This window comes from Ictalurus punctatus, chromosome 18 (assembly GCF_001660625.3).
Source record: "Ictalurus punctatus breed USDA103 chromosome 18, Coco_2.0, whole genome shotgun sequence".
In the NCBI taxonomy this organism is placed as follows: Eukaryota; Metazoa; Chordata; class Actinopteri; order Siluriformes; family Ictaluridae; genus Ictalurus; species Ictalurus punctatus.
In genome coordinates this window covers 3,919,553-3,940,213 of record NC_030433.2, presented here as the reverse complement: position 1 = coordinate 3,940,213, position 20,661 = coordinate 3,919,553, and the positions used below count along the sequence as shown (strand labels likewise).

Genomic DNA, 20,661 nt, shown 5'->3' with positions numbered 1-20,661 from the left:
CACGATGAGACGTCGCATTATTGTAATGCGATGCTATTGAAGCTTCTTGCGATATTACTTCCCACTTAACTATAAATAACTCCAAAATGTCCTTTTGAGTCAAAGATCCGTCATGGAAATCTTTTCATTGAGGAAGTCGACACTATTGCTTTCACCCAATAATCCAACTTATTAAACTCATGCATGTTCTGAAAGCTAGGCTTTTCAGGAAATTAATAACCCTACTGCGTTGCGTGTCAGTTTGTGTGAGCTGCGTGCGCACGTTTGAGAATAAGCAAGAGACGAAGCACGAGGTGAGCACTGTTAGTTGTCATTTATTGATTTTCCAGACAGCGGGAGGAAAGCTCACGCAAACACACTAAGCCCTTTCTCTACATTCTGCCACAGCTGGCTAGTTTGTCAACACACAAATTGTGTTAGCTAGAAGCTAGAGCTCCAAATCCCACAGTGTACACAGCAGAGGGTCACGTTTCGCCAGCAGACAGCTTTTTGGAGTTGTTTACTTCAATATGTGGGTGGGAGTGTGTTAAAGAAGACTTTTTTTTTTTATGACAGCCCGTGTGGTGAGATGCAGGCCATAAGGAACTTTTGTAATGATGGGCAGAAATGACTCTGTTCTCTCCTTAGTGTCCAATGTGTCACGGAGTCAAACACTGTGCTTTGTGCGCTCGTATTACTGTCATCATCACAGCGGCCTCTCTGAGTGCAGTAACGTCTGCGGTTTCTGTCCGGCTCAAGGTCTCCACAAATTGACTTCTGTCAAATGTTCAAGTTAGATATATATCAAAGGTAAGAAGGGTAGAATGACTCAAAGTACTATTATTTTGAAGTCAAGTAAAGGTCATCATCCTAATAGCTACTTGAGTAAAAAGGGAGAATGCATCTTGTGAAGGAGCATGTTACGCATTACACAGGATCTAAGATTCAGATATGTAATACGTAAGGAATAATACACGTTATTACAATTTACAATTACAATTTCTATTTGTTCCAGTATTTTATCCATTTATCGTTACCGTTAATATTGTGGAATGTCCATGAAACACTTGAGTTCCTGTTATCACGTACATTATAGCAGCCATAAACTATCATCCCTCACCAGCTTCTATTTTTCTTTTTCTGGTTAAGTTAAATAAGACAAAAAAAAAACAAAAAAAAAAAACACAGCTTGTCATGTTACTGAAAAATGCAACCAAACATCCTGAAGACTTTCCCATGGTGGAAAAAAGGACTGCTACAAACTAAGTGCTGACGCTGGAGACTCCTTCCATAAACAGTAAATAAACGTCTCCTTACAGACAACCTTGGCATTTCGGTAATTACGTTTTTCTTTGTTAAATAACGTTTTATTTGTTTATTAGCTTTACGTTATGTAGCACGTCCACCATACAAGTCCCTATGAATGAGCTGGTACTATAGAAATTAGCTATAGAAATACTATAGATATAGGACAAGTGCACTAATATATACCTATGATTTGCCTTTCAGTCATAACTACTGTTAGAAAATTAACCAAAACCTTCTGAGCAATCGGAATCGAGAATTCTGCTATTGTCTTTAAAAAGAGACTTTGAAGCAACACACTTTTCCTCGGTTGTTAGGATGGTTCTGGATTTCTGAAGATGTCTTACTTGGAACCTGAAACAACACATTTTTCCCCAGTGGTTGTTTGGATGGTTCTAGATTTCTGAAGATGTCTTACTTGGAACCTGTTCTGAAAAGGAAATGCTCCGTTATAAGGCTCTACATACGTATGTTAAGGATTTCCTCAAAGGGGCAAACTGAAGAATTCTTTAGTGGTTGTGTGTTTGCCCAGAAGTTGGGCAGGCTCAGGTTAAACAAATCATAGGCGTCATGTCAGGAGGTTGCAGGTTGATATATGGCCTTGTCAAAAACTGATCATTTGAATGTTAGGTCAGCCTTAAATGAGCTATTTTGCATTTCAAAGTAAATATAAGCAGCAGTGCTGTAGGCTGTCACAAACACAATGACAAAGACTGTTCCAACATTTTTTAGTGAACCAAAAATAAAGTAGGAAATTCCCCCAAACACACACAGATTACATTATCAGTGTGAATGAAACATAAGTTGATCCGTCTTTGTTCTGATGGGTTCGGAATGGTTTCTCCCACTATCTTTCAGTTTAGTCAGGCACCTGCAGACTCATTTGTCACAAATGCGGGCAGGTGCAGTTCAAATGCATGTAGCCATTATTTCTGACAGTCTGTAGGGAAAATACTTTTCCCACTACGCAGTCAACAGCTCCTCACCTCTGCTTAATCACTAGTTTTCTAAATAGATATATCCATGTCATCCATTGTTGGTCTTAAAATGACTGGCAACATTTCATTGGTGGGGTCATGCAAGATAGAGAGCACAGAACTAAGGATAGAACAGAAAAATCGTGTTTGTTTGAACAAGTAAAGATGAGCAGGACTACCCGTGCAAGTACATTTGATAAGTTAAATAAGTTAGTTAAGTAAATGTAGCATTTTATTATCCATCTCTTGATATATAATGGTATTCATATATTGGTATGGTATTCATATATTATTTACCTTTACTTTGTTACTGTACTTAAGTTTTTAGGTATCTGTGCTTTTGGGTTAACCCTTAAACCCTTTGACGCGTACATACTATGTTTTCTACTTTCTACTCACCACTTTAAAAAAAAAAATCACTACATTTCTCTATATTCATATATTTGTAAACAACACTGACTTTTGAGCATTCAAAATCTAAACTTTAACCGCAAGAATGAGACAGCAAAACTAGCTGAATGCTAACAGCTAGCAGCCACAGTTCAAATGGCATTCAGCTAGTTCGCAACATGCTAGCTAACATTTGAGGGTTTAGGAACAAATCTGTTGTTATTTAGCCTTAGCTAAAGTTTATCATGTTCCTAGCTGCCACAAAACATATAGGCTTGCTACATACAGGCTATTAGCATTCATTTAGTTTGTATCATTGGGTTTTTTTTTAATCATGCTAGCTAGCATTTTAGAGATTAGGAATAAAACTGTTGTTCATTAGCTTTAGCTAATATGCTAATATTTTTCTTTGGTTCCTTAGTGAAAGAAGCACTAATTTACTATCAGTAAGTAAAGTCAGTGTGATTTGAGACAGACATAGTTTTCTGTAGTGAATCTTTCATATATACATATATTGTGTGTGTGTGTGTGTGTGTGTATGTGTGTATATATATATATATATATATATATATATATATATATATATATATATATATATATATATATATATATATATATATATATACACACACACACACACACACACACACATATATATATATATATATATATATATATATATATATATATATATATATATATATATATATATATATATATATAGTCTTTGCAGCATTAAACAAGGCATTTTATAAATCGCTTATGTTTCTCTGGTGTTTGAGACCATCTATCTTCCCGAGGTGTACTGTCGTCACAGCTTCTTAGTCGCTCATGTTGATGAGACTGATTAGTGTCATCAGTGTATGCTGACATTTTTAGACAATTAATGCTGCTAGACTAGTCTACGTAAGGTTTTTTCTCTAAAGACCATTTTTAATTAACTGAGTTAGTCTGGAGCAGGGTTTCAACATGACCTTTGAATTATAAATCATTTAAGGTCATGCTGAAGCACTGTACAGTATAAACCTATTTATGCTCATAACGGAGTTGTTAGATTGGTTCAAACCTGTGACCTTCTTGGTCAGATTTACATATGTTTTATTCGTTTAAAAAATAAATTAACCACTCTTATATGTTGTAAGTATATAAGTATAGGTTAATTTTGTTAAAGGAAATATATATATATATGTATATATATATATATATATATATATATATATATATATATATATATATATATATATATATATATTATTATTTTATTTTTTTTTGGTGTATATGTATTCTAATTATATACACTGGGCTCCAAAAGTATGAGACCATTTGTGAAACTGCTTCTATATTAGATTCTTTTCTAATTTAATACAACAATTTTCATTTGCAAATTATATTCTCAGTAATAACTTGAACAAAATGTAGAATCTTACAAATATTTACGTGGATTTTAGTATTTGTTATTTCCCCATTTTTGCTTTAATTACAGTGTGCACTCAAGTTGGCGTGGACTTCACACGTCTATATATAACCTGACAATCCATGTTAAATCAAATGCATGGGATTGTCATTGTTACGTTAATGCTAGACTCTGCATTGAACTCCAGTTCCAAGAATGCATTGCGGTATACAAACATGGTCCTCACGAACTACACATCCCAAGCGGGGGCATGGTGGCTTAGTGATTAGCATGTTTGTCGTGCACCTACTGGGTTAGGGGTCTGATTCCCACCTCTGCCGTGTGTGTGTGGAGTTTGCATGTTCTCCTCGTGCTTTGGGGGTTTCCTCCCCCAGTCTAAAGACATGCATTGTAGACTTATTGGCATCTCTAAATTATCTATATTGTGTGAATGGGTGTGCATTTGTGTCTTGCAATGGGTTGGCACCCTGAGACAGTTCCCTGAGATAGGCTCCAGGCTACCCCCGTGACCCTGTGTAGGATAAGCGATACAGAAAATGGATCGATAGATGGATTTAACATGATCAATATCACAATTTTGTCTAGAAATAGTGCAGATTTTTGAACATTCAAGATATTGAACATTGGATACTTTTGTTTTAAATGTTTCAAAATGCTAAAACTTTAAATCCAGATGATCCAGATTTTTAAAATCCAGATTTTCAGTGTGATCTCAGACTTTAGGTCCCCACTATGTGCCCCACTCCTTTTCCCCTTCTCTGTCTTTTAGACTGAAAGAAAGTTGCCAGTGAGAGACGTTACACCTGGATGGAAATCATTTTATGGACTGAGAACAGCCTAGTCAAGGCATAAAATGAATTTTTCATTTGAGAAACCACATTAATAGTGAAATGTAGCCCACACTAATGCTTGATATGTGACTAGAAGACCTCCCAAACGCTCTGAAGCGTAGGTAGAGATTTGACTTCTTTAGCGTTTCATTCTTTGCTGAGATTGCTGTGTAAACACAAAGCAATTTTAATAATGGAATTTGTTGCGGTGGTGTCAGTGAAGATGGCCTGTGTTATTGATCTGAGTAATTCAGTATTTATACATACCTGTCAAAACAGCATTGAAATTCAAGACACAGGGTTTTTATTCACAGCAGCCACCAAGTAAAGATGCCCCAGAGGCATAATGTACGAAAGCAAAATCAATTATTAGTTAACGTTTATCCAGAAGTTTAAAATTGTTGTTATTGGTATAAAATACATTTGCGGTGTGTTTGAGTGAGTGAGTATTAGAGCCGTGGAGGGAAATCGAGCAGATGGTTGTCACTTAAATAACACGGAGAGACAATGAGGCTTAGGCACATGCATATGCTGCTCTGAAAGACGGGGACAGCAGTGAAAACGATGATAAGCAGAAGCTCATAATAACGATGCTAAGTATTTTATATGCTTTTCATGCTGAGTACGCTATATACATGCTTAAATTCCTATGCAGTGAAGCAAAACTCTTAAGAATCCCCTATTCTCCGTGTATACAGGATTGGCTGAGTAAGTTCGGATACCTCCCGTCGGCTGACCCGGTGACCGGCCAACTGCAGACCAAGGAGGCACTGACCAAGGCGATTAAAGCCATGCAGCGATTCGGAGGCCTGGAGGAGACCGGAGTGTTTGGTGGGTATCTGCTTGCAACATCACATATTCCGCACATCTCACAGTTTGTTGAACTTTGATGGTTTTGTTTCGTTTTGTTTTTTTGTTAAAGTCACACAGTCAAAATAGTGAAAATACTATTTTGCACGGGGCATAGAACAAAACCCCAAAACTAATTTGTGAATTCTACAGGCCTGCTAATGCAGTGTGGAAATTGTGTTATATACCTCACCGGGGACAATTTTTTATTGTTGTGCGTCGTGATTCGTTATGCAAACTCACTTATCTTTAAATGGTTATCTCTCGGAAGTGTGCTTCATACCACTTTTATGAGAACTAGATATTTGACATACTGCCCATAAGGCCTGTCAGAGCACAGATCTCTAAAACTAATAAAATGGAAATATTCATATTTACTAAGAACACCATATGACTATAATCATACAGTGTGTATAATCATAGACTTAGCATCAAGCACTAACTGAACTTCTCTGAGATATTGACAAACACATGGATTGCTTCAGATTTCACAGAGAATTTGAAAATACAAATGTTTAAAATGGTAGAAGTTGTTATTGGGATGCTCATGTGGAATCTCCTACATGGTAAATATGAGTGTTTTTGAATCAAGCATGAGATTGGAGATGTTAAGGCTCTCGCTTAATGCATATCACAAGGAATCTGAACATGGAAACTGTTCAGTTCAAGAAATAAAAAAAAAAAGAAAGAACTTCCAGAATATGTCTCTATTTTTATTTTACTCCCACCTGACTAGACTTCCAAATTGGAAGGTTTTTTTTTCCAGAACGTTCTTGTGACATGCATTAAAGGAGAGTCGGAAGACAACTGACCTCCTTAACCCGTTGCCACCGCAACCCCCACCAGAAAAGAAACTCCAGCAAAATGAACGAATTTCTCCTGGAAATGAGATATCGCCCCGTACTAGCATAATTAAATTGTGTGTATGGTTTTTGTTTTTTTTTTTACCTTCAGACCAGGCAACCCTAGGTTTAATGAAGACGCCACGCTGTTCGCTGCCAGACATGTCCGAGCTGGAGACAGCGGCTGGCAGGAGAAGACGAGCTCTGGCACCTCAGAAAAAGTGGACCAAGAGACACCTGTCCTGGAGGTACAAAACAGCACTGAAGCTATGCACCGTCATGCCAACCTTCAGTGAATAGGTGTGGGAGTGGCACTTACAAATGCACTGTGCATTACAGCCGTACGGTTCGCACTGGGACAGAGTCGATATGAGAGACAAAACGAGAGTCGTCTGTCTCGATGCTGTCATAAAAGGGATGTTTATTAAAAAGCTCTGAGCAACATATGGATTTTGGTATTTCATCAACACAGATGGGTGCTGATGGAGACTGATTTAGAGAATTTGTGCTCCTGAAGCGGGAGCGTGTATGTGTGTGTGTGTACAGGTTTGTGCATGCCTGTGAGCTCGCATATGCATGTGTAAGCTGTGCCATTTTTATTGATGGCAGAGGTTTTGGGCAGGCTTGTTTTTTTTTTTTTTTCCAGTGTCACACATTCTCTCTCATTAGCAGATCTCACTGAGATCTCACTCGCTCATCTATACCAATCCTACAGTTCTGGTCCTGTCTCTACTATAATGCTCCATCCCTGCCTTTAGTATGAAACGGATTTGAGCCACGGTATGATTCCACGTACATACGAGCTGGTTGCTTGCTGAACTTTTGCTTTTCCTTATTTCACAGCTCACTGGTTTGGAGTTAATTTGGTCTCAGTTCTTGTCTGTAAGGCCCAATGTGTGAAGACTGAAAAGCTTCAGTGGGTGTGATCATTGGATGTGCTTATTGCAAGGCCTTATTTATTTCAAGCGCATTATCTTCATTCATGTTGTAATTAAGTGGCAACAAGTGCGTTGGGTTGAATTCTGGATCTGACGGTTACAAGATGATATCCTTACTCCAATTCCCAGCCATGCTTGTGTACATGAAGCCCCACCTTCCTGCAGCTGTGGTGGCTGGCGAAGTTTATCCACATTAGTATTTTAGCCAGCAAGCTAGCTGTATCATATGGGATGCTGTGGCAGAGTAAAGACCTACGAGCGAAAGGTTTAATGGCGATCCTGGCAGACAAAATGTAAACGTTATCCAGAATCAAAGTTGAAAGGCAGGCAAAGATCAACAAGCTAATGATAAACACGGGCAAAATGACACTAAAGAGTAATTCAAAGATAATGCAAGGGTCAGATACACAACAAGGCAGTCAGCAATAACAATAGCGCAGTACTTTCACATACGCTTGGAATGGCAAGAACTTACAACCATGAGAAGCTTAAAAAGTCTAGAAGTGAATTCACTAGAATTCACTAGAATTCACTCAGCCATTGCAGCGCGTCTGCTGCTATAGACGCACACTCTTCTCTTGTCCTAATCGAATAGCTAGTCTTATTCGTATTAATTTATAGATTTGTTTAGATTGCTTTCTTTGTCATTAATATGAAGCAACTGAATGTCAAAAAAATATGATTAAGTTAGTATTTAAAGCTTTTTAATCCTGACAGCATAATCCGTATACAGAATAAAGGTGTAGTAACCGATACCGATTATATAAATCGAAGGCGATCGATCGAGGTTCACCTTAGTGAGTCTCCTAGTGTAAATTTACACGAGCACATGAGATGTGATCTTTTTTTTGTTTGTTTGTTTTCCTCAAACTAACTGGACTTCCATAAGTACCAAACTTCTGGAGTAAATGCTTCTGAGAACAATTTATGAATAAATAGTCATTTATTTGTAATTTTTGTAATAGTTTGAACAAAAAAATTAATGATTCATTTAAGGATTTTAGCCATTTTCTTTTAAAATCAGATAATATGCATATATGGTGTAGCAAGAGCTTATGTAAATTGTAAATCAGTAGATTTACAGTGTGTGTGTGTGTGTCTGTGTCTATATATGTGTGTGTGTGTGTGTGTGTGAGAGACGGCCAGAGGAAGTAGCAGAGGAGTGCACATGAGCCAGGTGAAAGGCCAGGCACGGTATTAACGCAAGTAATGGTCTGTTTTAGGAGCACTAATAAAAAGCCTTATTTGATCCAAGAGAAATGGTGTAGCCATGAGGAGAGAGAATGACAGCGAGAGAGAGAAAGAAAGAGAGACTGGAGGCTGCCAAGCACTGTGAATTGTTGTTCTACAGATTGCTCCAAAAGTGATATAGTTTATAACAGACCCAGGAGGAGCAATGGATCAGTATTCCAGGGTAGAAATATAGGAAGCTTGGATCCGCTATAGTTAACTTTCTTTTTGTTGATGTGCCGGTTGTACGCACCGATCAAGTTATTTCCGGCTCCCCGTTTGGCCCTCTGTATCATCGCTAGCAGCTAGATATCTAAATTCATTTCGCTGGTTACGTTGGCTTTGGTGTTTATTTCGGGAGCCAAAAACATGAAATTATAGAAGCTTTGAAAGTCTCCTGGAAAGAATCACTGAATCAGACTAGTAAGACACAACAACAATATGCATACTTCACAAAATATACACAGTATGTGCAGACAGTTACAGAATTAGTGTCGCCCTTCCTAAAAATGAGCAAAAATGACAATATTTTTTTTAAAAAATAGTAAAAAAAAAAGAACAACCCTGCAATTTTAAGCTTATATATGCTGCCGTTGTATAGTATGATTTGTACACGGTCTTTTTTATTAAAGAAATATTTTTAAACGTGTATTTTTAAAAACAAAATTTTTCAAATTAAACGTGTATGTTTTCTTTGGTAGTGCAACATCTGCTGCAAAACACCGCTATCATAATTATCGGGATAATCATGATGAATATTTAGTGGAGAACAGGACTGTTGTGGAGTGATGTTTACGGAAGCCAGTTTCCGCCATGGAGAAATAAAATTTTAAAAAAGTAATTACAACTTTAAATCTCGTAATTCTGACTTTACGCGTGAACTGAAATGCGGCCGAGTCCAGCGTCTGGTTTTCTTTGTCTTGACTAGCGGATGAGTGTTGTTCTTATATAGCCTAATTATAGAGAATGATGGATGCTTTGTTGGTGCATTCTTTGTAACTCACTAAATGTCAAATGGACGTCTAAATTGCAAGAAAAAAAAAAAAACACAAGCGCCTCTGGACCAGTTGAACTTTACAGTTCCACAATCTTTCCCTTATCACAATTGTTTGAAGGATTTGTCTCCACATGCGCAAATATCCATCCATCCATCCATCCATCCATCTTCTATACCGCTTATCCTCTTCAGGGTCACGGGGAATCCTGGAGCCTATCCCAGGGAGCACTGGGCACAAGGCGGGGTACACCCTGGAAAGGGTGCCAATCCATCGCAGGGCACACTCACATACACACTCACACACCCATTCATACACTACGGAGACTTTAGACATGCCAATCAGCCTACCATGCATGTCTTTGGACTGGGAGAGGAAACCAGAGTACCCGGAGGAAACCCCCGCAGCACGGGGAGAACATGCAAACTCCGCACACACACCCCGACCCTGGAGGCGTGAGGCGAACGTGCTAACCACTAAGCCATCGTGCGCCCATGCGCAAATATATCATTTGAAAAAATGGAAATATGATTACATGATTTGAAGCCTGTTAATCGAGGTCCATATTAGCGAGTCTCCTTATACGCAAGTTCCCACAAACTCAGGAACCCTTATATATAAGATCCAAACGTCTATCTGGATTTTCATAAGTACCGCACTTCTAGTGTAAATGCTCCCGCGAACGATTTCAACCACATTCCGTTCGTCCTGTTGTCTTGGAGGGCGCCGATACTTTTGCAATCGATCATATAGAGTACATTGAGGCTGCCTATAATACATGCCGTTTGGATGAAGGGTGTTATTGCAAAGAGTGAAGGAGTTCATACCGAAGCCTGTGCTTCACAGTCTCTGACCAAAAAAAAAAATTGATGCATAGTCTCTGGTAAAGTTGTAAATATGCAAGGTGTGCAAACATAGAAGTGAAAAATGTACTCTGCGGCCTGTCAGAAAGCGAATCGGATCAGAAAAATGGCTCTGCAGGAGGTGCGAGTGTGTGTGTGTGTGTGTGTGGAGACTCAAACGGCGCTCAGGCAATCAGTGGATATTGAGGGAGCGGTGATTGATTGTCCAGTGAAAAGCCACGTCCAAGACTCAGCTGTGTGTACAAGAGTCGTGGGCACATGGTACATCGTGCAATGCCAGTCAGAGACAGACCCTCACTATGGGCTCATCACTCCACATTAGTGCACTACCACACAGGAGACCAGCCTCCCACTTGTTAACACTCGCAATAATTACCCAAATAGATTAGGAGTGATTGCATAGGAGTGAGTCTGTTTTTTCCCTGCAGTCCCATTGTGTTCTTGATTTCCCTTGCTGATTACTGGGGAACGGAATGAAAAGCAGTTATGATATGCACCTCACACTGTTTGCTATCCTTCATTACTCTCGATCACATTTCAGTCCATCAGATTCCTCTTAAGCGTCAACCCTTCACTTACTTCAGTCGAAAAGACACACAAACACACAGTACCCTTTGATTATATACAGCAAGAGTGCAAGTAAGAGGCGATTTATGTGTAAAAAGTGAAGAAAAAAAATAATTGAATTTTAATGAAGAAAAAAAAACAGACAACATGAATTAGGATCGCGAGGCAGAAAAACATACATGGACTAAAGAGCATAACAAAACCGCTTAACAGCGACGAAGACAAAAGCTAGACAATAAGTGTGGTGCAAGACGTGACTGAAATACTAGTTCTCATTAACAAAAAACGTGACACTGGTGCAGGCGGTCATGTGACGTGATCCAGTGGGGTGCAGTGGCTGATGGGAAACGTAGTCAAGCCCCGATTCCGGCATAACCATGACCGTGTGCAGTTGTAACCGAATACGAATACATTATTCAGAATAAACAGATACAAATACAGATATGAATAGGGGTTTCAGTATTGTTTGTTTGTTTGTTTTGTTTTCTTGATTTTCTTAATGTTTTTTTTGGTTGAGACTAAAGGCGTACATCCCGCTCAATGCAGCAAAAAAAAACAAACCTGCATGCGCAAGACTCAACCGAGTGGAAGATAGGAGCATGAACACGATACATTTACAGTGTTAATACATCGATCCTTAGTAACTGCCTGGTCATGTCGAGGTGAATTTTAAATAGGCTACCATTTTATTTCTATTTTGGGAAATAGAACTAAATGCATAATACGTTTACACCACGCCCACTTTGATTGTAAATGCAAATACAGATAGGAGATATTTGGAGTGCTAAACAGATAAAGATACAGTAATGACCAAAGAGTGCAGAAAAAGTTGGAATAAATGCCTATACACTATCTTGGATAAGAGGCTCAAATTGAATGATATGACAGGTGTCATTAAACAAAAAAAATAAGCCAGGAATCTGGGCACTGTCTCATTGTCATTCTCTGTAAATTATAAATACACCCATACTCTTTCTCTTCTACAGCGTTTGTCTTCAGCGCTTCATTTCATTCTCCGTTATCTGCTGGTTCCAGTCACTGAGCTTCAAGAATAAAACAAAGCGTAATGATTGGCGCCAGAGCAACATTTCTGTCAGAGGCCATTAACTTTCCTTTGCGCATTCTGTATTCGAGAAGTACCGAATGCACATTGACGCTACATGGCCAAAAGTTTGTGGACAGTTCATCATCACAGCCATACAGTGACCTCCACTAATATCGGCACCCTTGGTAAATAACTAAAGAAGGCTGTGAAAAAATGTTCAATTGTTTAACCTTTTGACCTTTTGTTCAAAAAATTCACACAAATAAATCTGCTGTCATGCATATCAAACAATTCCAAACAAAACACCGGTTTATCCAAAAAAAAATGTCTTTGTCAAATGTATGTGTGCCACAATTATTGCCATCCTTTTAGTCAAGCAGTATTTTGTGCTACCTCCCTTTGCCAAGATAACAGCTCTGAGTCTTCTCCTATAATACCTGATGAGGTTGGAGAATACATGGCGAGGGATCTGAGAGCGTTCCTCCATACAGAATCTCTCCAGATCCTTCAGATTTCGAGGTCCACGCTGATGGACTCTCCTCTTCAGTTCACCCCACAGGTTTTCTATGGGTTTATAAGTCAGGGGACTGGGATGGCCATTGCAGAACATTGATTTTGTGGTCAGTAAACCGTTTTTGTGTTGATTTTGATGTGTGTTTTGGATCGTTGCCTGCTGGAAGATCCAACCACGGCCCATTTGAAGCTTTCTGGCAGAGGCAGTCAGGTTTTCATTTAATATCTGTTGATATTTGATAGAGTCCGTGATGCCACGTATCCTAACAAAATGTCCAGGTTCTCTGGCAGAAAAACAGTCCCAAAACATTACAGCCACCACCATATTTAACTGTGGGCATGAGATACTTTTCCATATGGCTACCTCTCTGTGTGCGCCAAAACCACCTCTGGTGTTTATCGCCAAAAAGCTCTATTTTTGTTTCATCTGACCATGGAACCCAATCCCATTTGAAGTTCCAGTAGTGTCTGCACACTGAAGACGCTCGAGTTTCTTGAAACCCTTCCAAACAACTTGTGCTGATGTCGGTGACTTCACATTGTAGTTTTGGAGACTTTCTGACCCCAAGACGCAACTAACTTCTGCAGTTCTCCAGCTGTGATCCTTGGAGATTTTTTGGCCACTCGAACCTCCTCTTCACAGTGCGTTGAGACACCTCTTTCGGGACACCTAAGTGGGCGGTGTGTTTAGCTGATGCTGATGCTGATAGATGATCGCTTTCTCCGTGTTGTTGATCATTATGCTGTCGTCTATCTGGATGATCCCATCAGGTTTGTAAGAGCTTTGAGATGGGGTTTTGTCTAAGTGATCAAAACAGGATAACCAATAAGACTTGCCATTCAGTTAGAACAAAAGAAACGGCACCCTATAAAAGAAGGAAGAGTTACGGAGTGTGTGTTTATGGTAGCCGACATGCCGCGGTGGCTGAGATGCATTATTGGACGATTTAGCATATGCCGTGATTAGGAGGTGCCCTTCCACCATTCCAGCGTTATAGCTCTTTACCTTTTATGGAGAAAACTTTACTAAAAGAGAGATAAATGTGTGAGACAGAGAGTGTATGAGAGAAAATGGATGAGAAAAGTGAGCTTAGAATACAATCTCTAACATTTCACCTCAAGTTTCACAGCTGGCCGTGAGTTGCAGAGATTCACATATTACTTTAAATGAGGTCCTTAACATTTGATAGCGTGATATATAGTAGCAGGAAACAAGACATCAAAAGGGTAAGTAACTGAAAAGGAGTCCCCATTGCTGGTCTTAGAGGTTGAGATGTGTTACGGGAAAAAAAAAAGAAATGCAGTAAGTTGGTCACTAAGGACTCCAGTAATGTAATGAGTATCCATATTGGTGAAGATATTTTCTTGAAACACTGGATTTCACATTCTCTAAGCTCTAAGCTACTGATAATATATGTGTTGGAACACTTTGATTGTTGACTGATATAACACCGCACATACAGTACATTATATGAACATTACATATTATCCAAATTACATCACCTTAAGGTCTGTGATGTTTCCCATAACCTTCTAGCAAAGACTCAGTAAGTTACTAACAATATTGTGAATATTGTTGGTAGAATTTTGGCCTATACTCAGCTTTGTTATTAGTATTTAATAGAAAATCAGAGAATTCAATTGGTGCATCAGTGACCTACGGTTAATAGTGGAAGATATGCATTATTCAGCTGAATCTAAATGGATACAAACAAATATTAAAGAAATAAAACGACAAAAAAGTCAGTCTGTAACTTAAATTTTGTTAACTGGCAGTAAATTAGTATGGCAAACACTGAACAAACATCTGAATAACAACTCTGGGGAAAGTAATCCTTACTAATAGCTAGGTTATGCACCTCTGCTTCCAAACATGACCACCACAGACTCCGAGTTCACCAGATTACTGATCACACACACACTTGGACTCGATTAGCACCTCATCTATATAAGCACACTCCAATCACACACACCGCAAAGCATTCGTTCAGGTCTGTTACACATCTGACACACCAAGCCTTCGAGTCATGTTTGCCTTTGAACTACTGCTGGTTTCGACCCACATTTCTGGTCTCATCTTGTGATAATAGCCTCGTTCTTCGATAACCTGTTGATGGTAACATCGTCTGACCTCGTGCCCGTTTCTTGGCTTTGATCTTTGTGTTACGATTTGGACTTGTTTGTACCTGCCAGTACCTTTTAATAGCTCATCTGGTGACGGAATAAAAAAAAACACGTCATGTATGCATCTCAATCCGAATAGAGTAAACTAATTAAGGCCAATCCGAATGAAATATTCAGTCCAATCAACTGATTTGAAAAGATGATCCTTTTCATAATCTGTTCATTAGAAGAAGAATAACCATATAAACTTTTGCATCTCATTATAGGAATCTGTGCTTGCATTTGAGTCAGGATGCCTTCCTTGTCCGGTAAAACAGTCCTGGGCTTAATCAATTTAAAATGATTGTGAAAACAAAAGTGGCATGATTTATATTCATATGTCTGCAATGGTTAGGTGTCCATAAATGTTTTCAGGTTACTCTTCAGGTTAGTATGCATATATCGAGTTCGTTAGGAATCTGCGATTTGTATTAGGTCTCCAAATTGAGCTGACCTGGTTTAAATATTGGGAAAATTATGGAGCTTGAAGCTGCTGGTATATTTTCAAACACTGTATTAGATCACAGTATTATTTAGAGGTCAGTAACCCAGTAATTCCACTTCTCTTTTTCTCTCATGATTATATAATCTGAAGTACTGCCCACACACATTAATATACGGTACTGTGCAAAGAAATGCCGTACAGCAAAGATGCACTCAAAAATACAGAAATGAAATGTTTCTACATTGAAAGAAAATACTGTAAAGTGCAGTAATGAACAATAATAAATGAAACAAAGACACTGTTTAGTTTGACGACTCTGCTTAAAAAAAAAGAAGAGTAGTCGCAGGTACACTTTTTACAGTTTTATGAGGAAATGAGCTGTAGGGCTGCAGCTATCGATTTTTTATATATATATATAATCGATTAGTTGGCCGATTTTTTTCTTCTTCTTCTTCGATTAAACGATTAATCTGATGGTAGGGGAGGGGACGAACTTTCAGTACCATTTTTTCATCCATTTAAAGTAAAATCCACAAACTTAGCGTTACAAATATAAACTTCCGACTATAAAATTTTACTCAACTGTTTGTCCAATTATATAAGACTGAGAAGAACCCAATGCACACAGACACACACCAGAGTATATAATATTCATTTAGGATGGTAGTTTAATTCTGTGCTTTTTGTGCATCCATAAAAAATAAGGCATAAATACTTATTCAATATATACACATTATTTTTTATGGATGCACAAAAAGCACTGAATTAAACTACAGTCCTAAATTAATAATAAAAACTCACTTTCACTGCACTTTATGGTTTCTGTTAATCATTGCCTTTAGGTACAGTATATTGATGTACTTGTGTTTACTTGTGTTTAAACGTCTTGCACACAGTGGAGCATTTTGGATATGAACATAGGTTTGTGCCCGTGCATCACTGTCTTGCTTCCATGCTACACAAACTCCGCTTTCTAAAGTTTGATCTTCTCAGCGGTGTTTAAAATTAAATGCACCCCTGCCTTAGAGGACTCGGAGGTCGCACACTTTCTTCCTCAGTCACGTGATGATTTCACCTCCATCTGACGGTGACTGAGGTCATGTTGGGAATAAAATGTAACGCTGACAGAAACAGTAAAGTGAAGACTCTGGTGACTCTGGGTGTCTGCTTAAGCTAGCGGCGTCGCATCACGTGCGTATGACGTCATGCGCCGTCGACTAGGAAGCGGCTTAAACTTCCGGTTAGTGAAAAAAAAACGTAATGAACGTTCTCTTACGTAATATGCTGCTTTCTTTACTGACATACAAACAGTTTTCTGTAACATTTCAGTTTGTGTTGGAAATCTGAAATGTTTTTTGTACTGACTCGATAATGTAGAAGTCATCAAATAAAAATCTATAACAAAGTACGCACTAAAAAAAAAATAATAATAAGGTGCCTAAGACTTTTGCTCAGTACTGTACATAATATACATTTTCCTCCCCGCATATTACCATTCTTATAGACACAACTTTTTCTTTTTTATTTTATCTATACGACTATATCATTATTAGGACTGGATGCTTGCACTGGGATTTTCCAGTGATTTTATGATGAACTCATGAACCCTGGCAAGACGAGGAAGCTAACTGATACACAATTAAGTGCTTACTGCTTGGCATGAGAAATACCATATGCTTAAATGCTCCATTAGCTTTAATTAATAAAGATCCTACTTTTTTGGATAATAAAAGGAACACCACTTGCATAGAATATTGCTGGGTCTTTGTGGTGGAAAGCTATACGGCATAATATAAGGTTCATTAAAATCATGGCGCTTGCAGTAATATGATATGACTGGAATATTTAGATGTATGAGACACTGTCAATCATACTCCCTGGTGAAGTCAAGCAGAAAATGGCAAAGTGACGCAGGTAACAGCTCCGTAGCGGATCTGACAATGTTAACACTGTAAACATGGAAAGCTTACTCAGCTCATCTCTGATGCAATACAGGTTGCTGTTGACCTTGTGTCACTGCTTTGAGCATCATCTCTGCATCTCCAGGAGCCCTTGTGACTTCCTGCTCTACAAATCACTGTTTGAGGGCATTTACATATTGCCCTTGAGCAGGAGACAAGGTACTAGCATCCAAACATACAGTTCATATAATCTGACTCATAAAGTCCACCAACGTACTGCAATCCATTAACCAGGCTTTAACAAGGTCTTGCAAAAGGCATGTGTATTTATTTGACTTCAAGGGTACAGTTTGTCCTTGCTACTTGTTGAGCAGGCACCTGAAAATTAATTTTCCATTGATCCTTTTCTCTGTCAGGTTGCAGGGCTGAAATTGCCCTTGGTGGAAGAGATTACGATGTTTCTAAGTGGCACTTGGCCTCTAAAAAGGGGCTGTCTTGTGTTTAAACAAACCTGAATCCTGTCGTCTAGGAGAAGAAGAGAGCGAGAAAACAAATCCTATTATCACCTAATCCACATTTGGGCCGGCTCAGTTGAGACAGCTTCAAAAGACAGTCCTAAGAGTTTGCCGTGCTTTTGTGTGTTTCTTGGTATTGCTACCCTTAATTCTTTCTAAATGTCAAGGCTAAAACCAATTACTTTTTTTTTTCTTTTTTTTTTTATACTAATGTTTGCTTATCCATGAAATGGAAAATGGCTTTCATTCAGAAATTCATCTTCAGTAACCGCTTCATCCTGGATCAGGGTGGCAGTGGATCCTGGGAGCATTGGGTGTAAGGCGGGAGCACTCACGTGTGAGAGGTGACACCAGTCCATTGTCTAATGCTAGCTACATCGCTAGATTTTATTTCATATGCAAGTGCAGTCGAGATGTTACTTTAGATTGGCGTAAAGGGGTGAGATTTCCAGGTGTTGTCAGTTAATATTGAGGTGTTCAAAACACCTGCTCAAATCATTCCAGATTAATATGTCAGTCAGTTGGCTGGCACCCTGTCCAGAGTGTACCCCGCCTCGTGCCCGATGCTCCCTGGGATAGGCTCCAGGTTTCCTCGTGACCCTGAAAAGGATTAAGCGGTATAGAAGATGGATGGATGGATGTCAGTTGGCTCATCTACCATTTTATTGTGGAGAAAAACTCATAGTTTTGAGTGATAACAGAGCAGAGCTCCTATGTGAAATGCAACAAATTGGCAGGTCTGGTCATATAATATAATTGGATTCAGTATCAATGGATGTCATGAGTAATGATGAATAATATTACAATATCTATTACCAGATGACCAGTGGTCATCAACCATCATGTAGGTTTCATCTCCAACCAAAATCTAACACACCTGCTTTAGTTGATCAAGAAGTTCTTAAGGCAATGATTCGATGGTCAGGTGGGCACGATTATGGTTGGAGATAAAGTCTTCAGGAAGATAGATCCCCAGGAACAGAGTTGGTGAACACTGGCGTAGACAATACAGCTTGGTACCAGGAAATTGAAGAACCCAGAGGAAAACCCTATGGACACCAGGAGAACATGAGACGCTCCAGACAGACAATAAGTTAAGCTCAGGATCAAATCAGGGAGTTATGGGGTTGCAGTGCTACTCTCTGCACCACTGTTCCACCCTATTCTGTATTTGTATTAGTAGCCTTATGGACTCTACTTTTTTTTCCCAGGGTGCGGACATTTCCCAAGGAGTCGGCTGTGCTAGGAAGGGAAACGGTTCGAGCCCTGATGTACTACGCGCTGAAGGTGTGGAGTGACATCACGCCGCTCAACTTCCACGAGGTAGCGGGAAACAAGGCAGACATCCAGATCGACTTCACCAAAGCAGACCACAACGATGGCTACCCTTTCGATGGGCCTGGTGGTACTGTAGCCCACGCCTTCTTCCCAGGAGAACGCTTCACTGCAGGGGATACACACTTTGATGATGACGAGGCTTGGACTTTCAGGTCTCCAGGTAAGACCATGTGAGCTGGGTTGTAGGACAGGTTTGAATGCGGGTTAGTGTGTGCGCTTAGCTTTTAGGGAAACTGTTTTAGAATAGGGCCTTTAATCTGATTTCTCTTTTGATTCAAAGAAAAAAAACATCGGATTTCTGGTGTGTCATGGACAAAATTGAGCTTGAAAGCAGGTCAGGGTCTGGTTGTAGCATTAGCTGTCTCTACATGCTGCCATTGATCTGTCTATATTACCATTCTTTTTGTAAAGCCTGCAGATCTATGACTTCAAACTGGGCACTCATTTACAAATTGCTGGCTCTGCTTTTCCTCTGTGATTCACATCCATTATTAGCCATGTAAGCACTGAAATTGAAGAATGATTACGTATTACATAGCACCGGAATGTGAAAGGTTTTTGTTTAAACACGTAATTATACATTTTTATTATTGCAGTCATTGTAACCAGTCTGCATGATTCTATATTTATTTATTTATTTATTTATTTATTTTTTAAGACTGATGTGTATGCCTCAAGAAGAATTCTAATCGATGCACTGAGAAAATAAAGTCTCTGTCATTACTGTAACCAGCAGTTTGTATATGCGAGCAAATGCGACTAGTGTCCAAACAACTCAAATCAAATTGGAATTCTACAAATTGGAAGTCCCTGTGTGCGCGGCGTTTGCATAGTTCTCCCCGTGCTTCGGGGGTTTCCTCCAAATACTCCAGTTTCCTCCCCCAGTCCAAAGACATGCTCTATAGGCTGATTGGCATCTCTAGAATTGTCTGTACGATGGGTTGGTACCCCGTCCAGGGTGTCCCCCACCTTGTGCCCCGAGTTCCCTGAGCTCCAGGCCTATCTAGAAGATGGATGAATGGGATTGCATAATCATGGATGGTGATTGGCTAGTTGATAGTACCTCATAAATTCAAGCGTTGTCTGTAGGTTTGGTGATTCAACCTTTTTTCTACATAGTACACCAAAAGTTTTGCATAATAATAATAATAATAATTGTGCCCTGCGATGGATTGGCACCCTGTCCAGGGTGTACCCTGCCTCATGCCCGATGCTCCCTGGGATAGGCTCCAGGTTTTCCCGTGACCCTGAAGGAAGGATAAGCGTTATAGAAGATGGATGGATAATAATAATAATAATAACACCACAGGAGGAGAAGAAATATGCCTGGTGAGGATATTTATGTAGTTAACTCATTTTTGACCAAAATGCCTTACGATATTGAGGTCACGACTTGTCATTTGAAATGTGTCTGAACGAGTAAAACTGAAGAAATAAATCCAATTTGTCCTGCAGCATGGAATAAAACTTTAAAGCATTTTAGATGACCCTTTTTTTTTACATTAACTAGGTCTGGAGCGTCAGGTTTCAGGGAAAAAAAAAGTGAAAAGTTTGAGTCTAAG

General features: G+C 39.1%; 1 protein-coding gene across 1 annotated transcript in view; it reads left to right on the top strand.

The window, feature by feature from the left end:
• Positions 1-20,661, top strand: part of mmp17a (matrix metallopeptidase 17a) — a 76,898-nt gene that overhangs the window by 33,089 nt on the left and 23,148 nt on the right. The window contains exons 3-5 of the mRNA XM_017491883.3: positions 5,594-5,726; positions 6,699-6,834; positions 18,973-19,259. Of these exons, the coding sequence (XP_017347372.1) occupies positions 5,594-5,726; positions 6,699-6,834; positions 18,973-19,259 (556 nt within the window). The remainder of the gene's footprint in view (positions 1-5,593; positions 5,727-6,698; positions 6,835-18,972; positions 19,260-20,661) is intronic.